Raw genomic sequence first — 22149 nt, forward strand, 5'->3', positions numbered from 1 at the left:
CATGACGCGTCAATATCCATAGCTTACTCATCTGTCATTTGAGAATGAGAGCAATTAGTGACTTCCAAATAACTGTACACACAATTTGAAACACATAGGAAACTTATTCTCGTTGACGACCCCAACAAACTGATGAAAGGAAAAAGTTTATCGCCTGTTTCATTTTCGCTGTTCATGCAGTAAAACTGCCGCGTCAGGTACGACGTTTTAATCTATTCATCTCTTGCGGAAGGTTGCACTTCTGTCACGTTTAAAGAGTCTCTTCAGTCCTCATTGGCCCCGTTCTTGCAGGATCATTTTCCGGCCCCAGCGATGTCGGAGATTTGATGTTTTACCGGATTCCTCATATTCGCGTTACGCTCTTGAAATGGTCGTACGGGAAACCCTCCAATTTATCGCTACCTCGGATATACTGTATTCCATCGCTCGTGCGGCGATTATACCTTAGCGTTTGTGGAAATTGCAACACCAAGAACGAAACGCATAAATTCAATTAATTTAATACCACAGATTTGGTACGTGACAAGTAACAAATGATTACCTTTTCTAATGTGTACATGTCCTTTGAGCCCTACTATTCAGTATCTCGTGTGGCCACCATGAGCTGCAATTAGAGCTGCTATACGCCGTGGCGTTGAATCAATAAGGTTCTAAATACATTCCTGAGACATTTCCCTGCACGCAGTCTACGGTTTTGTGACAACGCACTCCTTCCCTGTGCGTTTCTTTCCAAAGTTGCATTCGGCCCAGTTCTCATTTCATAGATGACAATGTGCGACAACATCGAACTGCACAGCTGGAGGAGCTGTAGAATGAGAGGGCACTCGGCGAGTGGACTGGCCTGACGGTTCCCCCGACTTAAATCCCATTTATTACATGTTGGATGCATCGCGGAGACATACTGCAACTCATTCACATGCGCCCTCGATCACCCACCAGTTGCCAATCGTGATGGTGGAGGAATGGAACTCTCTAACTTCTTACCAACCTTATGGCCAACATGCGAGCACATTGTTGATAAAGCATTGCAGTCCATGCTGGTGATACACGCTATGAGGAACAATGTCCAGCCTTTTGTAATGTCCAGAAGACCCCCATAATTACGATGAATTTAGTGTAATTATTACTTTAATTCATCATTTCTGTTCTCCTTCTGTTACCTTATGTACCGTACTGTACTGTTCTGTAGCAATGTATCGTGCAAGTTTCATCAAGCTATGTTACGTGGCAGTGATACATCTTATTTTCGTCCTTAAGTTTCGAACCCCTGTGTTTTATCTAACCGATCGTGACATGATAATTAATATACAGGGTGGTCCATTGATAGTGACCGGACCGAATATCTCACGAAATAAGCATCAAACGAAAAAACTAGAAAGAACGAAACTCGTCTAGCTTGAAGTGGGAAACCAGATGGCGCTATGGTTGGCCCGCTAGATGGCGCTGCCATAGGTCAAACGGATATCAACTGCTTTTTTTAAAAATAGGACACCCATTTTTTATTACATATTCGTGTAGTACGTAAAGAAATATGAATGTTTTAGTTGGACCACTTTTTTCGCTTTGTGATAGATGGCGCTGTAATAGTCACAAACTTGTAAGTACCTGGTATCACTTAACATTCCGCCAGTGCGGACGGTATTTGCTTAGTGATACATTACCCGTGTTAAAATGGACCGTTTACCAATTCCGGAGAAGGTCAATATCGTGTTGATGTATTGCTATTGTGATCAAAATGCCCAACGGGCGTGTGCTCTGTATGCTGCTCGGTATCCTGGACGACATCATCCAAGTGTCCGGACCGTTCGCAGGATAGTTACGTTATTTAAGGAAACAGGAAGTGTTCAGCCACATGTGAAACATCAACCACGACCGGCAACAAATGATGATGCCCAAGTAGGTGTTTTAGCTGCTGTCGCGACTAATCTGCACATCAGTAGCAGACAAATTGCGCGACAATCGGGAATCTCAAAATCGTTGGTGTTGAGAATGCTACATCAACATAGGTTGCATCCGCCCTTATTTCTATGCACCAGGAATTGTATGGCGACGATTCTGAACGTCGTGTACATTTATGCCACTGGGCACAAGAGAAATTAAGGGACGAAGACAGATTTTTTGCACGCGTTCTATTTAGCGGCGAAGCGTCATTTACCAACAGCGCTAATGTAAACCGGCATAATATGCACCATTGAGCAACGGAAAATGCACGATGGCTGCGACAAGAGGAATATCAGCGACCTTTGCGGGTTAATGTATGGTGCGGCATTAAGGGAGGAAGGATAATTGGCCCCCATTTTATCGATGGCAATCTAAACGGTGCAATGTACGCTGATTTCCTACTTAATGTTCTACCGATGTTACCACAAGATATTTAACTGCATGATAGAATGGCGATGTACTTCTAACATGATGGATGTCTGGCACATAGCTCGCGTGCTGTTGAAGCGGTATTGAATAGCATATTTCACGACAGTTGGATTGGTCGTCGAAGCACCATACCATGTCCGGCACGTTCACCGGACCTGACGTCCCCGGATTTCTTTCTGTGGGGAAAGCTGAAGGATATTTGCTATCGTGATCCACCGACAACGCCTGACAACATGCGTCAGCCCATTGTCAATTCATGTGCGAACATTACGGAAGGCGAACTACTTGTTGTTGAGAGGAATGTCGTTACACGTATGGCCAAATGCATTGAGGTTGACGGACATCATTTTGAGCATTTATTGCATTAATGTGGTATTTACAGCTAATCACGCTGTAACAGCATGCGTTCTCAGAAATGATAAGTTCACAAAGGGACATGTATCACATTGGAACTACCGAAATAAAATATTCAAACGTACCTACGCTCTGTATTTTAATTTAAAAGACCTACCTGTTACCAACTGTTCGTCTAAAATTGTGAGGCATATGTTTGTGACTATTACAGCGCTATCTATCACAGAGCGAAAAAAGTGGTCCAACTAAAACATTCATATTTATTTACGTACTACACGAATATGTAATAAAAATGGGGGTTCCTATTTTTAAAAAAACGCAGTTGATATCCGTTTGACCTATGGCAGCGCCATCTAGCGGGCGAACCATAGGGCCATCTGGTTTCCCCCTTCAAGCTAGACAAGTTTCGTTCTTTGTAGTTTTTCCGTTTGACGCTTATTTCGTGAGATATTTGGCCAGGTCACGATCAATGGTTCAAATGGTTCAAATGGCTCTGAGCACTATGCGACTGAGGTCATCAGTAGCCTAGAACTTAGAACTAATTAAACCTAACTAACCTAAGGACATCACATACATCCATGCCCGAGGCAGGATTCGAACCTGCGACCGTAGCGGCTGCTCGGCTCCAGACTGTAGCGCCCAGAACCGCACGGCCCACGATCAATGGACCACCCTGTACAAGAAGACCTCCGCTGTAGACAGTGAAGGCCCAGTCGATGGAAAACAGAGTTATTACATGTAAAACGTGATGTGCTTTATTCATATTCGTTGATAATTCCTGTATAAACCTAGAAATATGATACTGCAGTGCCTATGTGGTCAGAAATACGATGCAAAGTTCCTGCGGACATGCATGCGTGTCCAAAGGAACAGGCAGCGGCGACTACAGCCGTTAAGAAATACATTAAATGTACTCGTGCTTGCGAATATGGACATCTATCAGCTGTATATGGAATGAGGACAATGAAAACTTGTGCCGGACCGGGACTCGAATCCCAATTTCCCGTTTTTTGAGCGGTCGCCTTACCATTAGTCTGTAAAAGTACGACTCATGACGAGACCCAAACTCCCAGCTGTCGTCACCCACGTAGCTGCAACCTGTAATCGTACATCCATTACGCGTATTCCCTTACAGGTGAGACATTTTAATCGAAAATTGCTAAGTTTGGGTTTGGATGGGAATCGTGGACGAAAAGCCTAACTATAAGGCGATTCTGATTAGAATCCGTCGTCATTCCATTACGCAACTGATGGTTGTCCATATTAGCCAATGCGAATACTTTTCATGTAAACCGAGAAATGTCACCTGTCGCTCTCTAATTTCAGGTTCTCACTAATGGGAATTGGTCAGGGCGTGTACATGTAAACAGTGGTAAGTGTAAAAATCTTGGCTGCCATTAGTAGGAACGTGTAAGATATTCGTGTCACGAAAATGCTTTTCAGGGACGATTTGTGCAAATCCAAGCATTATGTCGATAACTGACTCTCAGATAAAGATCCAGAATATGTTCCTAACCGCAAATGCGGTTCAAAAGGTGTTCCTCATCAAGGAAACGTGAATAATTATTTTAGCAAGTAAACAGTATTTGGTCTCTTCGTGTGAATTTATGTGTAATGGCAGAAAGATTGAGGGTCATCCTTAACATTGTTTACTTCCTGTAGTGAGGCTACAATAAAATGAATTTTATACCATAGTGTACCAAAGATTAATTTTCGTGTTTGTCGTACTTTATTACTGCTGTTATATTTAATTCAAATCTTACTAACATAAACTGAAACATTTTGGACCTTTAAATTTATTTATTTATTTCTTTTTTACATCTACATCTACATTTATACTCCGCAAGCCACCCAACGGTGTGTGGCGGAGGACACTTTACGTGCCACTGTCATTACCTCCCTTTCCTGTTCCAGTCGCGTATGGTTCGCGGGAAGAACGACTGTCTGAAAGCCTCCGTGCGCGCTCTAATCTCTCTAATTTTACATTCGTGATCTCCTCGGGACGTATAAGTAGGGGGAAGCAATATATTCGATACCTCATCCAGAAACGCACCCTCTCGAAACCTGGCGAGCAAGCTACACCGCAATGCAGAGCGCCTCTCTAGCAGAGTCTGCCACTTGAGTTTGCTAAACATCTCCGTAACGCTATTACGGTTACCAAATAACCCTGTGACAAAACGCGCCGCTCTTCTTTGGGTCTTCTCTATCTCCTCCGTCAACCCTATCTGGTACGGATCCCACACTGATGAGCAATACTCAAGTATAGGTCGAACGAGTGTTTTGTAAGCCACCTCCTTTGTTGATGGACTACATTTTCTAAGGACTCTCCCAATGAATCTGAACCCGATACCCGCCTTACCAACAATTAATTTTATATGATCATTCCACTTCAAATCGTTCCGCACGCATACTCCCGGATATTTTACAGAAGTAACTGCTACCAGTGTTTGTTCCGCTATCATATAATCATACAATAAAGGATTTTTCTTTCTATGTATTCGCAATACATTACATTTGTCTATGTTAAGGGTCAGTTGCCACTTCCTGCACCAAGTGCCTATCCGCTGCAGATCTTCCTGCATTTCGCTACAATTTTCTAATGCTGCAACTTCTCTGTATACTACAGCATCATCCGCGAAGAGCCGCATGGAACTTCCGACACTATCTACTAGGTCATTTATATATATTGTGAAAAGCAATGGTCCCATAACACTCCACTGTGGCACGCCAGAGGTTACTTTAACGTCTGTAGACGTCTCTCCATTGATAACAACATGCTATGTTCTGTTTGCTAAAAACTCTTCAATCCAGCCACACAGCTGGTCTGATATTCCGTAAGCTCTTACTTTGTTTATCAGGCGACAGTGCGGAACTGTATCGAACGCCTTCCGGAAGTCAATAAAAATAGCATCTACCTAGGAGCCTGTATCTAATATTTTCTGGGTCTCATGAACAAATAAAGCGAGTTGGGTCTCACATAATCGCTGTTTCCGGAATCCATGTTGATTCCTACATAGTAAATTCTGGGTTTCCAAAAACGACATGATACTCGAGCAAAAAACATGTTCTAAAATTCTACAACAGATCGACGTCAGAGATATAGGTCTATAGTTCTGCGCATCTGCTCGACGACCCTTCTTGAAGACTGGGACTACCGGTGCAATCATTTGGAACCCTTCGTTCCTCTAGAGACTTGCGGTACACGGCTGTTAGAAGGGGGGCAAGTTCTTTCGCGTACTCTGTGTGGAATCGAATTGGTATCCCGTCAGGTCCAGTGGACTTTCCTCTGTTGAGTGATTCCAGTTGCTTTTCTGTTCCATGGACACTTATTTCGATGTCAGCCATTTTTTCGTTTGTGCGAGGATTTAGAGAAGGAACTGCAGTGCGGTCTTCCTCTGTGAAACAGGTTTGGAAAAAGGTGTTTAGTATTTCAGCTTTACGCGTGTCATCCTCTGTTTCAATGCCTTCATCATCGCGGAGTGTCTGGATATGCTGTTTCGAGCCACTTACTGATTTAACGTAAAACCAGAACTTCCTAGGATTTTCTGTCAAGTCGGTACATAGAATTTTACTTTCGAATTCACTGAACGCTTCACGCATAGCCGTCATTACGCTAACTTTGACATCGTTTAGCTTCTGTTTGTCTGAGAGGTTTTGGCTGCGTTTAAACTTGGAGTGAAGCTCTCTTTGCTTTCGCCGTAGTTTCCTAACTTTGTTGTTATACCATGGTGGGTTTTTCCCGTCCCTCACAGTTTTACTCGCCACGTACCTGTCTAAAACGCATTTTACGATTGCCTTCAACTTTTTCCGTAAACACACAACATTGTCAGTGTCGGAACAGAAATTTTCGCATTGATCTGTTAGGTATTCTGAAATCTGCCTTCTATTACTCTTGCTAAGCAGATAAACCTTCCTCCCTTTTTTTATATTCCTATTAACTTCCATATTCAGGGATGCTGCAACGGCCTTATGATCACTGATTCCCTGTTCTGCACATACAGAGTCGAAAAGTTCGGGTCTGTTTGTTTTTGAGAGAGATTTCACAGTAATGTATCGTTAAGTCACCAAGCAAGTAAACGATGGTGAAACAATACCTAGCCTTGTTAAGTGTATTCATTTTGAAGTAACGTATGTTAAGTACCCACTGACGTGTTTTTATTAACAAAATTTTTGGTATGATTTTTCATTTTAAAAAGTTCTAGTTTAATACAGACACATATGTGAATAACGACAACGGATATAAATGAAATATTTTATTTATGAGATTTTATTGAAATTTTATTGCGAAATTTCACAAATCAATATTCTACTCCTTTAGCATTGTTTACAGCAGAGAACATAAGCATTTAAAAAGATCGTACATTTCCAGTTGGCATTACGTCAGTTTTTCTTTAAAAACGTGGCCGTCCGCCTACGATTAATTTCCTAAAAGCTCGTTTCGATTTCTTGAATCGTCCAAGAAATAAAAAGGGGGCAGGTTTCACTGATTCAAACTATTGAATGTGACAAATTCCAAATGTTTCCAATGATCTTATAATCGGATACCATCGGAGCTTCTTGCATTTTGTGAACATTACTGTGCATTTGTTCATAAATAAAGGGAGCTACCATTCACTACAGCATGTATAATGGTGTCTACGTCGTTGCTAATTTCCTTGCGATCATTAATCACTGTCGTGTAGTCTATAGTATAGCATGCAAATAATTAGAGAGCTGCTGATACGGTGTGATATATTGTTTAAGCACAATGAGAACATCAGCGGTTCTACGAGGGATTTTCGGAAAGTAAAGTTTGATAAATTATGAAATAAAGGCCAATTTATTAAGAGATTTTTTTTATTGAATACAACTTAAAGCCACGACCGTCAGGTATTTTTCTACGTCATTGCCTCCTACACTACGGTGCTCGTCATATCGAGGAACGAGTTTTTCAGTGTCGTGCTAATAGAATTCTACCGCTTGTGATTTAAGCCATGTCTCGATATTCTCGTTTAACTGGCCGTCGTCGTCAAACGCTGTGATCTTAGCCATTTTTCTTCTTAAAAAATGGGTGAAAATCATCGGAAGACAAATCAGAGCTGTATAGAGGATGAACAAACATTTCCTTCTGTTCTGGATAGTTCTTCTGATGTTGTTTAGGGTTTCACAGCATAATTTGGAGTCACTTTTGTGCGCCATAAACTCAACAAAGAGTACTGTCTTTCTCTTCTTTTCGCACAGAAAATGTTGGGCGGCTCTTTAAAGGTTTACAAGGAGAATTGATGTGGATTCAGTCTATTGGTTGGTTACGTTGACAAAAGCAACTCGTGTTTTCCCGTGTCATTGTCATTAAGGAGTTAGGGTCCTGCATCGTACAGCAACAGAAACGTGAATCCGGCCTCAGTCTCTTCGTTTTGGTGGACTCCAATCAGATACTTCGGGACCGATCGCGCACACAGTATTTGCTAACGGAGTTTGTCAATCACAAGTAAGTAAAACATTGTCCGTGATATCGAAGCGAAATTGACTGCTAATTCTGTAACAGTGAACTGTCGATTTTCTCTAACTTTGTTACTAAACTTTGTAACAAGTTGATTTGTCGTTCGTTAATTATCGACGTTTATCTGGTCTTTATGAAAACAAACGGAGCCATTTGACACTGTCAAGTAACATTAATATGATCACCTGTCAAGCAGTAAAAGCACGTTTAGCAGTGCGGACCAAACAGAGTCAGTGGGGTCCTGGAATGTACTGACAGGAATACGGAACCACGCCGACGCCAATGCCGTTGCCAGCTGCACTAGGTTTATCGTTTGAGGATCCACGGCTGCGGAGGCCTGTGCATAGCAAAGTTTGCTGAACTGTCGTTGAAGAGGCACTATAGGATAGATGTTGATCTCTGGCATCTCTGCCGAAAGAGTACAATGCTGGTACACGTACAAGTGTTTCTGAGCACGCCATTCATCGTACATTGTTGAACATGGAGCAACGCAGCAGATGACCCGTATGTGCTCACATGTTGACCTAACGACATCGTTGCAGTTGGCAACGGACCATCGGAATTCGACTGTCGATCAATGGAAATGTGGTGTCACCGCCAGACACCACACTTGCTAGGTGGTAGCTTTTAAATCGGCCGCGGTCCGCTAGTATACGTCGGACCCGCGTGTCGCTACTGTCAGTAATTGCAGACCGAGCGCCACCACACGGCAGGTCTAGAGAGACGTACTAGCACTCGCCCCAGTTGTACAGCCGACGTTGCTAGCCATGGTTCACTGAGAATTACGCTCTCATTTGCCGAGACGATAGTTAGCATAGCCTTCAGCTACATTTGCTACGACCTAGCAAGGCGCCATTACCAGTATAGATATTGAGATTCTATTAATGTATGATCTCTAGCGATGTTCTACAAATGTGGATTAAAGTTAAGTATTCCAGAAGCTACGTACTTTTCTTTATAGCATTCATTACGTATCCTGTTTCAGACCTCACTCCAGCCTGCGTGAGTTTAAGCGCGTGCCTTTCGGCTTCCTCTCATTGTGTCTAGGCTGTCTTGTCTAGACACAACAGGAAACGTGTCTGCTCTTCATGTGAATCACATTTTTGCTACACTAGCTTGATGGTCGTCTCCATAAAAGCCGTCATCGACGTGAACAGCTGCTCGAAAAGTACAGCGCGCCTCGGACGCAGACTGGTGAGAGCAGTATAATGCTATGGGAGACATTTTCCTGAGCTTGCACAGGACCTGTGGTAGTCATCGAAGACACGCTGACAGCTGCGAACCACCTGTATCCCTTCCTGCTTGATGGTTTCCCCGACGGCGATGTCATCTTTCAGGAGTATAGCTGTCCGTGTCTCTGGGCCCGAACTGTGCTATAGTGGTTTGAGGAGCATTATAGTGAACTCTTGTTGATGTGTCGGCGACCAAATTCGCCTGACGTAAATCCTGTGGAACCCATCTGGATCGCTATCGGACGCTGTCACCGCGTACGCAATATCAGCAGCCCGTTATTACATGACCTGTGCGTAGACATCCAATGCCACGTACCTCCACAAACCTAGCAATGAACTGTAGGATCCTTAATACGCAGAATCATTGTTTTACTTTGTTCCAAAGACGGACAGGGAAACTATTAAGCACGTGGTCATAATGTTTAGGATCATCAGTGTATGGTGGTGGAAACCAGCTTTATGCCTTGTGCACAATAGTGTAAGTGGGTGTTCCCTGGTAACAATGGAGTATCTTTGCCAAACAGTTTCGCCAACTTAACTGCAACTACTAATAAAACACATTGATAAAGGCGAAAGAAATATCTAATTCGGTGTAAATATTTTATTATTATTAAATCCAGGATAAAAAGCTGCTACAGAACACGTGACTTCCCGGAAATAATAATAAAAAAATAGAGACAGAAAAAAACCCAGGATGGATGGTCACCGTAACTCATACAATGCAGGAGGCTTTTACTGGCGATATTTGCGTTACCGGTGACATTTGTTTCATGGTTGTTAGGGTGCTGTGCTAAGCACACTTTGCCGTGCGGGGTAAGTTAGTTTAAGTTAGATTAAGTAGTGTGTAAGCCTAGGGACGGATGACCTCAGTAGTTTAGTCCCATAAGAACTTCCCACAAATTTCCAACGCACACTTCTCTCTCTAATATTTCGTTATCTGCTACTGGGGACATCATCAGAGGTTATAATAACTGAGAAAGCATTTACAGTCTCAAAAAACTTCAGCAAGCCGAAGTGTTTATACGCATCCAGGTTACAGTCGATTTATGATGTCATCAGACCACAGCCCAAGATGGCGGGGTCGAGCCAATATGTGTTATGTGTTTAGTATTGAGGCCCACAACTTGTCTCATTTCACTATGTCTTCTTTTCTGTTGAACCTGTCAATAGAACGAATTTTTCATAACGCATATAACCAATGGGGGTAGGTACCTTATGCCAACACTAAGAAAGTTTAAAAAACTAAATTCAAAATTCGTTAATTGTTGTTGAGTTAGTTAACAACATACTTTTAAAAGCGATATTGATGTATTAATATGGCCCAGGACACGGAAATATCTTTAAGCACACTCTTAGCGACATCAACACAGTTTCAGTAACGTGTACTTCATGGGGTTAGGGAGGCGTGGTATTAGGGTACTTATGCCCATCCAAAAAAAAAAAAAAAAAAAAAAAAAAGAAACTGTTAACTGTTGTTGAGTTTTACTCATAACATACTTTTTAAAGAGATACTAATGTGTAAGTAAGGTCCTGAACCTCAAAATATTGAATACGACGTTCATTGAGGAAAGTAATATCGACCTAAGTTTTGGGTTATGTACACCTGAAAAATTTGAAACATTTATGGAATCATATAGAATATTTCATTACAAATAATAAATATGTTATTTTTCGAGATTTTTAATATCAAGTAACTGACTAGATTGCAATATGTTCAAAACATGGACACAAATATTTCCGCCCTCCTTCACCTTGGTATTGCGGGGGTTAATTCTTTTAAAAATTTCAATGGTCTTTCTGCACATCCTGGCGTAGTAATAATTTACAGCTTTCCCATAGAACAAATATTACCGGAAAGTAGCTACGTACTAATGTACTATATGAAATTAAATATGTTGTTACTCACAGCTGCCTGAGAAGTTCATGGGGTGCGTGATTGCGTCGTAGCGGTCAATGCTCAGTGCCACCAGCATGTAGGTCGACGAGTACGTAACGACTGCCTGAAACATGAAAACGAGAGCACAGCAGCTAGAGTGCATCACGCCAGTCCAATTCTCTGAACCGTACATCACGTAGAAGATTTCTACTTACGGGGGAAAAAGGAAAAAGGGGGCGTTTCATATGAAATCTAATTTTTATCTTGCATCAGTGGCTGTGTCGCAGCAAACTCCAAATGCAATTACGGCCGTATATACGCTTCCAGGAAGACAGAGAGGATGTTTTTACTGCATTTTTTAAAATTATTTTTGAGCTGGGTTGTTTAAATTTAGAGATTCTTTTGAAAGAGATTGCGGTAATGCAATTATTTCGTGAAGGACATGATTTTTCATGAAAAGCCGGAGCAAGCTGTGCTTCAGTTCTCGGAATGCTACTGATTGTGAGCTCGCGTTGCAAGTACTATTATTCCACTCTCAGTGGGAACGAGATACGTTATCAGATTGTACTGGATCGGGATTAACACCATTATGAGATTGCAAAATTTAACAGCCTTACGGCAGACTTTGATTAATCTTCCGAGTCTGTTGCGCAGTCCTTTTTGGTATTTGTGTCATGTTAGCCTAATACTCGGCTAGGCCGGGATACGAACCCAAACGTCATCGATTTCTTGCCATTCTTTTTCATCTGTTATGAGAATATTTCTCCACTAATTCAGTCTCAGTTACACCTCTCAGGATACGATCAAAGCACTCTCTCCCCTCTACCAATTCCCCGAGTAGTTAAATCCATCGCGTCATGGGAGACTCCCTAAAGTTTTTTTAAATAATGGAGAGGAACAAGCGATGAAGGCTTTCATTGGATCTGATAACTGTGCTTCCGTCACTCAACCGGAGGTCCAACACACGCGAAAGCATGTGTCCAGATTCGAATCAAGTTTCCAATATGAAGCTCCTTTTACCATAAATGATCTATGAAGAGTACAATCACGGTAGATTTAATAATTTCATTTTTTATTCTAGCTTCACTATTACTTCACTTACACACGTCCAGATTTAGTTTGAAAGTATGGCTGAGTCAAATGGCTTCGTAAAAATTAATTTTTCTTGTACGAGTTACTGGAACCCCAATGTGATACAGGCACCATATTCTCATACAGAACACAGAGATCCACGAATCAAAATGAAACGTTGTCGGTGGACTTGTGTATATCAGATTGTTGATTATTCATTTTCTGTTTTTAATATGTCGTAATGCCATGGAATAAGGAAAATCTTTTGTCTTTCCGCATTTATTATCAACTGAAGGACATCCCATTCTTTGCAAAATGGGTTTTTCAGTTAAAGCTTCCATACAACTTTAACGGTACAAGAGTTAAAAGTCGCGAAAAATATCTGAAGGAAAATTCAACTGGTAAGAAAAATTTTATATTCACCGACATTAGGTTTCTTACTGCGGTAACATCCGAATGTTAGCAACGAAATCAGGGGTGAAGGGTAATTTATAATAAGCCCTTTCCTTTTCTTATGTACAGGGTGATTATAATTAAAGTTCCCGTTTCAAAACGCTGTAAAAAGAGAACCGCTGCTCATAACTACGCCAAATTTGAACGGAAAAATAATGCAAAATGGGGAAACGTTATGGAAATCAAAAAATTAACGAAACGTTTCCCACTAGATGACGCTGTAACTGTGACAACATAAAGGGTGTGTGTGTTGGTTATGGTGTGTGTTGCACTACAAACCAACCGTATTGTGCAATGTGTTCGGCTGTACAAGTTTGACATTCTATAGTCGTGGCACTGTCCATCCACAATGCTAAGGCGCCATATCGGATGGGAAAACTCGGTTTGTTTGTTGTTCTGCCCTCCAAAACAGCATAAAAAAGAACACTGAAGTCGGTTTTTAACTGGTTTGGGACTGGCGCCAGACATGTTCAATCCATGTTTTTTGCTTCAAATTGAAATCGAAAAACAACATATTGCACAACAGAGCGGAGAGTCTCAGACTTCACGATCAGAACGCGTTTCGAAATTCGTGCCTTCAGTACAACCACGTTTGTAATCGGAGCACTAAACACAACGTCTTTCAGATAACCGCACAGCCAGACCAAACACGGATTAAGATCAGGTGATCTCTGCGGCCAAGCTGTAAGGAAAACTGTCTCTGCAGCAGCCGCTCCACTGGCTGTTCAGTCACACCCAAGTATAAAGTTTACCAGTGACTGTACAGGTAATAGGAATCGCAGGGCTCATCTCTTCGAAAAAATATGGCCCTACGATAAACCCGCACCTCACAGTTATCTCCATAGTGTGAAGCTGTACCGGTTGCTGTGCGAGCAGATTTTCCGTTGCCCATGTATTTAAGTGCTGTGTACTGTCATGTCTTTGTAGATGGAAAGCGGTTCGTCTGTCCACAGAATGTTCCACTACCATTATTTGTCCACTTGCATGCGAGCAAGAAATTCTAGTGCACACGTTTGTCTTGCAGGAAAGTCAGCAGGAAGCAACCCCTGAACATGAGTTGTTCTGGATGGATAGCAGCGCAGGATGTTTCGAAGAATCTTGATCGGAGGCATGTCCAAAGTTCGGGCAGTTCCCCTTGGACCGCATGTTAGCGCACCACCGCTAGACCCCTCCTGCATTGCTTTCGCCATGTGTTCTACTGACGTCGGATCATTTGTTTTCCTCCAACTGCCACACTGTACTTCCAAAGAACACGCCTTTTAGAATTTCGTTATCATTTCCTCCACATCCTTGACAACGATCGGATTAACGCTTTTCTTTGTAGCCTTGTGTGTCCGGAACTTATTCAGAACTACTGGTGTGGTCATCATTCTTGTGAAAGAGAAACATCCAGCAGCGCGACGTCCTGCGTGGACACCGTGACACCTAGCGTCCTAGTCACAAACTAATGAAAGGAACACTTTTTATTTTGTGTATTTTGTCGCTTACAGTGGCATCTAGCGGTAAATATTTCGTTTTTTTTTACTTTTTTCCTCCATACTGTTTCTCCTTTCTTCGATGATATTTCGTACAAATTTGATGACATTCTGAGCACTAGTTAGCTTTTACGGTGTACTGAAACTGGAGCTTTAATCATAGTCGCCCCGTATTTCACACCTCTCCCTTACGATCAATATTTTGTCACTGATTTGTCTATTGTAAGCCGGGTGCTCGGCTGGATGACAGATACCAACGACACTGCGGATACAGAATAAATCTGCCTATTAGGTAACGGTTTGGTGCGAATTTTGAAAAATATCTTCTTCGTTATGCAGGACCTGAGAGTAGACGATTCTTTGTGGGCATGATATATGCAGTCTTATTGACATGACAGTTAAATACACTACTGGCCGTTAAAATTGCTACACCAAGAAGATGACGTGCTACAGACGCGAAATTTAACCGACAGGAAGAAGATGCTGTGATATGCATATGATTAGCTTTTCAGAGCATTCACACAAGGAAATGCGTACCATCACGTTTCCGACTTTGATAAAGGTCGGATTGTAGCCTATCGCGATTGCGGTTTATTGTATCGCGCAATGCTGATCGCTTTGATAGAGATCCAATGACTGTTACCAGAATATGGAATCGGTGGATTAAGGAGGGTAATATGGAACGCTGTGATGGATCACAACGGCCTCGTATCACTAGCAGTCGAGATGAGAGGCATCTTATCCGCATGGCTGTAACGGATCGTGCAGCCACGTCTCGATCCCTGAGTCAACAGATGGGGACGTTTGCAAGACAACGACCATCTGCACGAACAGTTCGACGACGTTTGCAGCAGCATGGACTATCAGCTCGGAGAACATGGCTGTGGTTACCCTTGACGCTGCATCACAGACAGGAGCGCCTGCGATGGTGTACTCAACGACGAACCTGGGTGCACAAATGGCGAAACGTCATTTTTTTCGGATGAATCCAGGTTCTGTTTACAGCTTCATGATGGCCGCATCCGTTTTTGGCGACATCGCGGTGAACTCACATCGTTATCGCCATACTGGCGTATCATCCGGCGTGATGGTATGGGGTGTCATTAGTTACACGTCTCGGTCACCTCTTGTTCGCATTGACGGCACTTTGAACAGTGGACGTTACATTTCAGATGTGTTACGACCCGTGGCTTTACCCTTCAATCGATCCCTGCGAAACCCTACATTTCAGCAGGATAATGCACGACGGCATGTTGCAGGTCCTGTACGGGCCTTTCTGGATACAGAAAATGTTCGACTGCTGCCCTGGCCAGCACATTCTCCAGATCTCTCAGCAATTGGAAACGTCTGGTCAATGGTGGCCGAGTAACTGGCTCGTCACAATACGCCAGTCACTACTCTTGATGAACTGGGGTATCGTGTTGAAGCTGCATGGGCAACTGTACCTGTACACGCCATCCAAGCTCTGTTTGACTCAATGCGCAGACGAATAAAGGCCGTTATTACGACCAGTGGTGGTTGTTCTGGGTACTGATTACTCATCATCTATGCACCCAAATTGCGTGAAAATGTAATCACATGTCAGATCCAGTAAATAAATTTGTCCAATGAATACCCGTTTATCATCAGCATTTCTTCTTCTTGTAGCAATTTTAATGGCCAGTAGTGTACATATGCTGACTTGTAGTTATGGTTATGGGTGAATATACATGACGAGTGTTTCTATCACTTCAAGATGAGTTTATTAAATGGTGAAACCTGTCTTGCAGATTAAATAAAAATTTACTGAAGAATACTGGTCTCAAGCATTGTTGTTAATCTGCACTGATGACATTATAAACGACGTACTGATTCAGTTTGCGGAAGTAAGTGCTTGAGGTGATGCCTACACTGTTACGGACCTATTATTTGGCTGACGAGACACGTAGACAACAATGTAAACATAGTGCAGGAAAGCAGAAAGCAGTTCCAACCGGGTATATCTCTAGAACAGTCTCAAATTCTTAAAGACCATTCCGCCTCGCTTCGCATACGGTAGCTGTGCAGTCTTTGCTGACTCGTCACTGTATTCTTCTCGTCAAAACTGTGTTTGAGATTCACTGGTTAAACAAATGTCCACAAATTTCATGTCTGACTAAGAGACTTAGGCGGTATTGGGTATGTTGAACTCACACTAATCGACACATGTAGGGGTGTAATGGACCTGACGACAGAATCCTGCCCCCCCCCCCCCCCCCCCCGGCTCGTCCACCGAGTCACAAGTCACTGGCTTCCACTGTGAGAGGCCAATGTCGCCGCAGTGGGACATCCACGCTATCACATGCTGAATACTTCTTCTGTGCTGTTGAGAAAAGTGGAAGGGACACGTTAACAGCTGAACTGACAATTGGATGCTTCTGAAGAAGGTGAGGAGCTAATGTGAAATGACGATATGCAGTTTGCTGGTTTGGTAAGGGAATGAACACTTTCTGTGAATGCTTTTATGGTCTTGTGGAGAGGGAAGTGCGGTAAGATAGTACTGAAGTGGTAGGAGGTTTTAGCAGAAGAGAAGCGGACGACCAGCAGACGTAATACATGGCGTCCGTTCTTAACTGGGGACATGGTGTTTGCCAAGTAAAAGAATTCCGCCCACAGTGCAGTAAGCGTGTGATCGTCAGCTGTGGGTAATGCGGGACTCATAAAACATTTTACAATGGAGGAAGTTGGCTGCAGGAGATGTTAGGAAATACACTCCTGGAAATTGAAATAAGAACACCGTGAATTCATTGTCCCAGGAAGGGGAAACTTTATTGACACATTCCTGGGGTCAGATACATCACATGATCACACTGACAGAACCACAGGCACATAGACACAGGCAACAGAGCATGCACAATGTCGGCACTAGTACAGTGTATATCCACCTTTCGCAGCAATGCAGGCTGCTATTCTCCCATGGAGACGATCGTAGAGATGCTGGATGTAGTCCTGTGGAACGGCTTGCCATGCCATTTCCACCTGGCGCCTCAGTTGGACCAGCGTTCGTGCTGGACGTGCAGACCGCGTGAGACGACGCTTCATCCAGTTCCAAACATGCTCAATGGGGGACAGATCCGGAGATCTTGCTGGCCAGGGTAGTTGACTTACACCTTCTAGAGCACGTTGGGTGGCACGGGATACATGCGGACGTGCATTGTCCTGTTGGAACAGCTAGTTCCCTTGCCGGTCTAGGAATGGTAGAACGATGGGTTCGATGACGGTTTGGATGTACCGTGCACTATTCAGTGTCCCCTCGACGATCACCAGTGGTGTACGGCCAGTGTAGGAGATCGCTCCCCACACCATGATGCCGGGTGTTGGCCCTGTGTGCCTCGGTCGTATGCAGTCCTGATTGTGGCGCTCACCTGCACGGCGCCAAACACGCATACGACCATCATTGGCACCAAGGCAGAAGCGACTCTCATCGCTGAAGACGACACGTCTCCATTCGTCCCTCCATTCACGCCTGTCGCGACACCACTGGAGGCGGGCTGCACGATGTTGGGGCGTGAGCGGAAGACGGCCTAACGGTGTGCGGGACCGTAGCCCAGCTTCATGGAGACGGTTGCGAATGGTCCTCGCCGATACCCCAGGAGCAACAGTGTCCCTAATTTGCTGGGAAGTGGCGGTGCGGTCCCCTACGGCACTGCGTAGGATCCTACGGTCTTGGCGTGCATCCGTGCGTCGCTGCGGTCCGGTCCCAGGTCGACGGGCACGTGCACCTTCCGCCGACCACTGGCGACAACATCGATGTACTGTGGAGACCTCACGCCCCACGTGTTGAGCAATTCGGCGGTACGTCCACCCGGCCTCCCGCATGCCCACTATACGCCCTCGCTCAAAGTCCGTCAACTGCACATACGGTTCACGTCCACGCTGTCGCGGCATGCTACCAGTGTTAAAGACTGCGATGGAGCTCCGTATGCCACGGCAAACTGGCTGACACTGACGGCGGCGGTGCACAAATGCTGCGCAGCTAGCGCCATTCGACGGCCAACACCGCGGTTCCTGGTGTGTCCGCTGTGCCGTGCGTGTGATCATTGCTTGTACAGCCCTCTCGCAGTGTCCGGAGCAAGTATGGTGGGTCTGACACACCGGTGTCAATGTGTTCTTTTTTCCATTTCCAGGAGTGTAGATAGTGTGTATGGTCAGGTTCCAGGACATGGGTCTGGATGACGACTTGGATGGACGCTTGTTGGCGAGCGAGAACAGAGAAGGCTCATATGGAGACGGCACTGCCCGTCGCACACGCACCGCTAGGAGACTTGGGCAGCTGGCCGCAACACTCCCACTGAGGTCCACGAGAAAGACGGGCGACAGATACTACGTCTCAGCACGTGACATTGCAGGTCATACGAGTGGCAGCAGCCGCAGCTGGCGGGAGCAAGTAACTATTTCAGACGAGTTTAACAATTATTGACTGCTCGTTTAAATGCAAGAAAGCCAGCTTTCGATAGCATATGACAAAGTTTAAACATTTAGTCGGTGCCCTTTCTGCTAGATATTGATTTCCCACGCGCCCTACACAGAGCCGAACGTTCACAAAATGTGGGGTACAAGACGACTAGTGTGACGTCACAAGTGCGTTTGTGGGGCCCGTATTTCTCGTGGAGCCCAAGTCCCGCGTGCTGACCTTATGCTTCTACGAGACGACGCCTGGCGACCTGCAACGTGTCACCCGCTGTGACGTTAGTGGCTTTATCAATGCCTAGTAAAATGCGCTTCAGCTCTCATCTATGTCCACCTGTCAATCGTGTTTGTCTTACAGCAACAATGATTCAACACACTGGTAACGACAATGATTCAAATGGTTCAAATGGCTTTGAGCACTATGGGATTTAACGTCTGAGGTCATCAGTCCCCTAGAACTTACAGCTACTTAAACCTAACTAACCTAAGGACATCACACATCCATGCCCGAGGCAGGATTCGAACCTGCGACTATAGCGGTCGCGCGGTTCCAGACTGAAGCGTCTAGAACCGCTCGGCCACTCCGGCCGGCGGAAACGGCAATGAAAAGCTTGTAATTGAAAATGGGCAAATTATTGTATCCTTTCTCATGATCAAAAGTAATCTGTTATTGTGTTTCAATAACCATGGTTCAAAGACACTGTTGTTTCTAAAAATAAGCAACTAGCAACTAGCGCTTCCAATCCTTTTATATAATTTTCAAATGCATTACTCAAGTGCAGTTACTGTGCTTCAGTTTTATTCAATATGCGAATACTGCACTTAATTTCAGTATAACATGTTGTGATAGCTGTGACTTAATACGCTAATGTAGCACTCAAGTATAGTTGAATATGTACTGTAAAATTCGATCACTGGTACAGCATTTACAGTAGAGACCATTATGAAGTACAAGATAAGACAGAAGAGAGGGGGCCCCCTACATATATCCAGACACAGCAAATATATCGAGATGTAGTTTTCGCTAAGCTATAGCGGAAACTGTGACGAATTTTTCGACGTACTGAAGTAATTTTCAACGTTCATAGCCACCGAATTAGTGCGCTATCTTCTTTACGATAGAGTTACATACTTTTTCTGAGGGATTAAATTCGAAGGGGACTTCGACATAACACATGTTGAACTTGATCAAATACTAACAAGATGACGGCGCCCAAAACCCCTGATCCACTGTCAGCAGAACAAGTCCGATAAAGTTGCCCTTATTATATACCAGATATAAGACAGTACGTAATTAAGACACAGTTGTTGTGTTTACCTGTCCCCTTGAAACCCACCAGTCGGTGCTCCGCTGCTGTAGCGGTCAGACAACTTGATCGTGATGCTGTTCTGACTTTTACAATTGATACGGCAGTCGAAAATCAGTTTTCCTTTACGTGTAATGAGACCTAGCTGTTAGAACAGCTATGCCATTCTGTGCTTAAAGTTATCCTGATCACAAATATAATCTTAAAAAATCAGGAAACTGCAAATTCGAAGAACAAAATAAACCCAACGAAAAAGAAAAGAAAAAGGTAGTAATGTAGCTAACATTTTAGAAGCGTAAATCCACATGTCACTCAGACAGCTTGAATGTGCAAGAAAGATTCAGTCCACGGAACGTTCTGCAAATATTAAACACTAAAGCATTGAATCCTTTCCACACTCTGCTCCCTCACCAGTTTCATGGCGACGGCTTTCAAAATCAGGTACAGTTCTCCCAATTTACGATATAACTTCTATCGCTTCAGTCACATTTTTAATAATATTTAAGTAGCGCAACGCGTTTCGGCTCCGTTCCACCACCGCCCAGTGCATTCATGTTACATGTACATAATATAAATCACAAGAATGATTCGTTTCGTTTGCTGTGTTTTCCAGTGGGGTTATGCGTCTAAACAGAATTATTTTTGTTGAAAAATTAGTTGTCTGGCACACAGAGCTCAGTGGCAGGCCCATCACAGCTTAAGGCTTTCACGTACAGGTGTTTACGACATTCAAAAGTTTTTGGAATGATGTAAGCAACTGTACTGTGTAAACACTATGTGCCACACATCTAAATTTCCAACAAAAACGGTTCTGTTTGCACACACAATCTCACTAACGGACACGGCAAGTGAAACTAACCAACTTCAGGTTAATATAGCGTACGTGTCACTAAAATTTATCTGATGGCGGCAGCATGCTATCAAAATACATCGTTCTAATGGAATATTAGTTAAAAACTGACAAATGGAGGAGGAATTATTTCATAAAATTACAGTACAGTCGCAGTCATAAAAACATTATATGTAACATGGGTAAATTTAGGATCTCCCAATAGCGTTCCCGAAAACTGCAAACAAAGTGATGCAGCGTTTCTACCCACAATTTTTTTTTTTACAGATGAAGCATCATTTACAAACCAATTGTCTCATCAGTCTTCGCAATAAGAACTAACAGTCTGTAAAAAATCCACTCTGGCTGAAGGAAGTGGATGGCTCAGTTGTTAGGCAAATACAGAATAGTCTATACGTTCCACGAAGACCTCTGGACTTACATTAGTGAGAAGAATTAAACCAAGAGTTATGCAAGAAGCACCGACGGCTACTCAGTACGTGATATGCTCCGTAAAAAGGACCTGTACTGCGCTAAAGCCAAATGAAATTGAAAATGCAGTACGTCTGTGTGGAAATGCTTTGTAGAATGTACTAGTGCTCCAGGTCACATTTGGAGCGCTTGATAGAACAGTATAAATGTATAGAGACACGGATCGTAGCAGAATTACCTGTTGCTTTATATTCGGTGAAGGTCGAGCAGAGATTTATAGGACCTTAGAGGCAGAAGAGTGGTTTCCGGTGTTGCGATCTTGTTACTGTTTGGTCAAGTTGCACACATTTTATGTCACTGGAGTCCTCTTCGAAGGTTCGTTCCAGTGCCTTAGAAAAACTATATAGTTATATTTAAAAGGAAATCGTCTGAATAATTTGGTAGTTACAATTGTTAAAAACTACTTCAGTACGCCAGAAATTTAGCCACATTATCAGCAGTAACATTGCGTAAACCACTACTCCATGTGTAAACTGACTGTGTATGCATTCGGGGTTGGCTGTTGTGATATACGAGTAATTCTCTTCAACTTGCTACTGAGCTATTGCGACCATTCGTTCGATTCCAAATAGATTGTTTCAAATGAAAACTGCTTTGGTCGTCATAACCTAAATTCTACGTAATAAAAGTTGGTTCTGTTGTAGCCTAAAGGAGACTTTGTTCTTTTACACAAATTTTCTTGAAATTAACGGTGCCTTTTCATATTCATCCTGTTATTTATATTCACTTTACCTGATTCCTTCCAGTAATTCAAGTTTTCCTATTTTGTTTCTATTTTAGGAA

At 43.3% G+C, this 22149-nt stretch overlaps 1 protein-coding gene across 1 annotated transcript in view; it reads right to left on the reverse strand.

Annotated features, from left to right (window-relative positions):
• The window catches only part of LOC126095541 (cardioacceleratory peptide receptor-like), a 359367-nt gene that overhangs the window by 66485 nt on the left and 270733 nt on the right, over positions 1-22149 (reverse strand). Inside the window, exon 3 of the mRNA XM_049910321.1 lies at positions 11342-11435. Within this exon, the coding sequence (XP_049766278.1) occupies positions 11342-11435 (94 nt within the window). The remainder of the gene's footprint in view (positions 1-11341; positions 11436-22149) is intronic.

This window comes from Schistocerca cancellata, chromosome 8 (assembly GCF_023864275.1).
Source record: "Schistocerca cancellata isolate TAMUIC-IGC-003103 chromosome 8, iqSchCanc2.1, whole genome shotgun sequence".
NCBI lineage: Eukaryota > Metazoa > Arthropoda > Insecta > Orthoptera > Acrididae > Schistocerca > Schistocerca cancellata.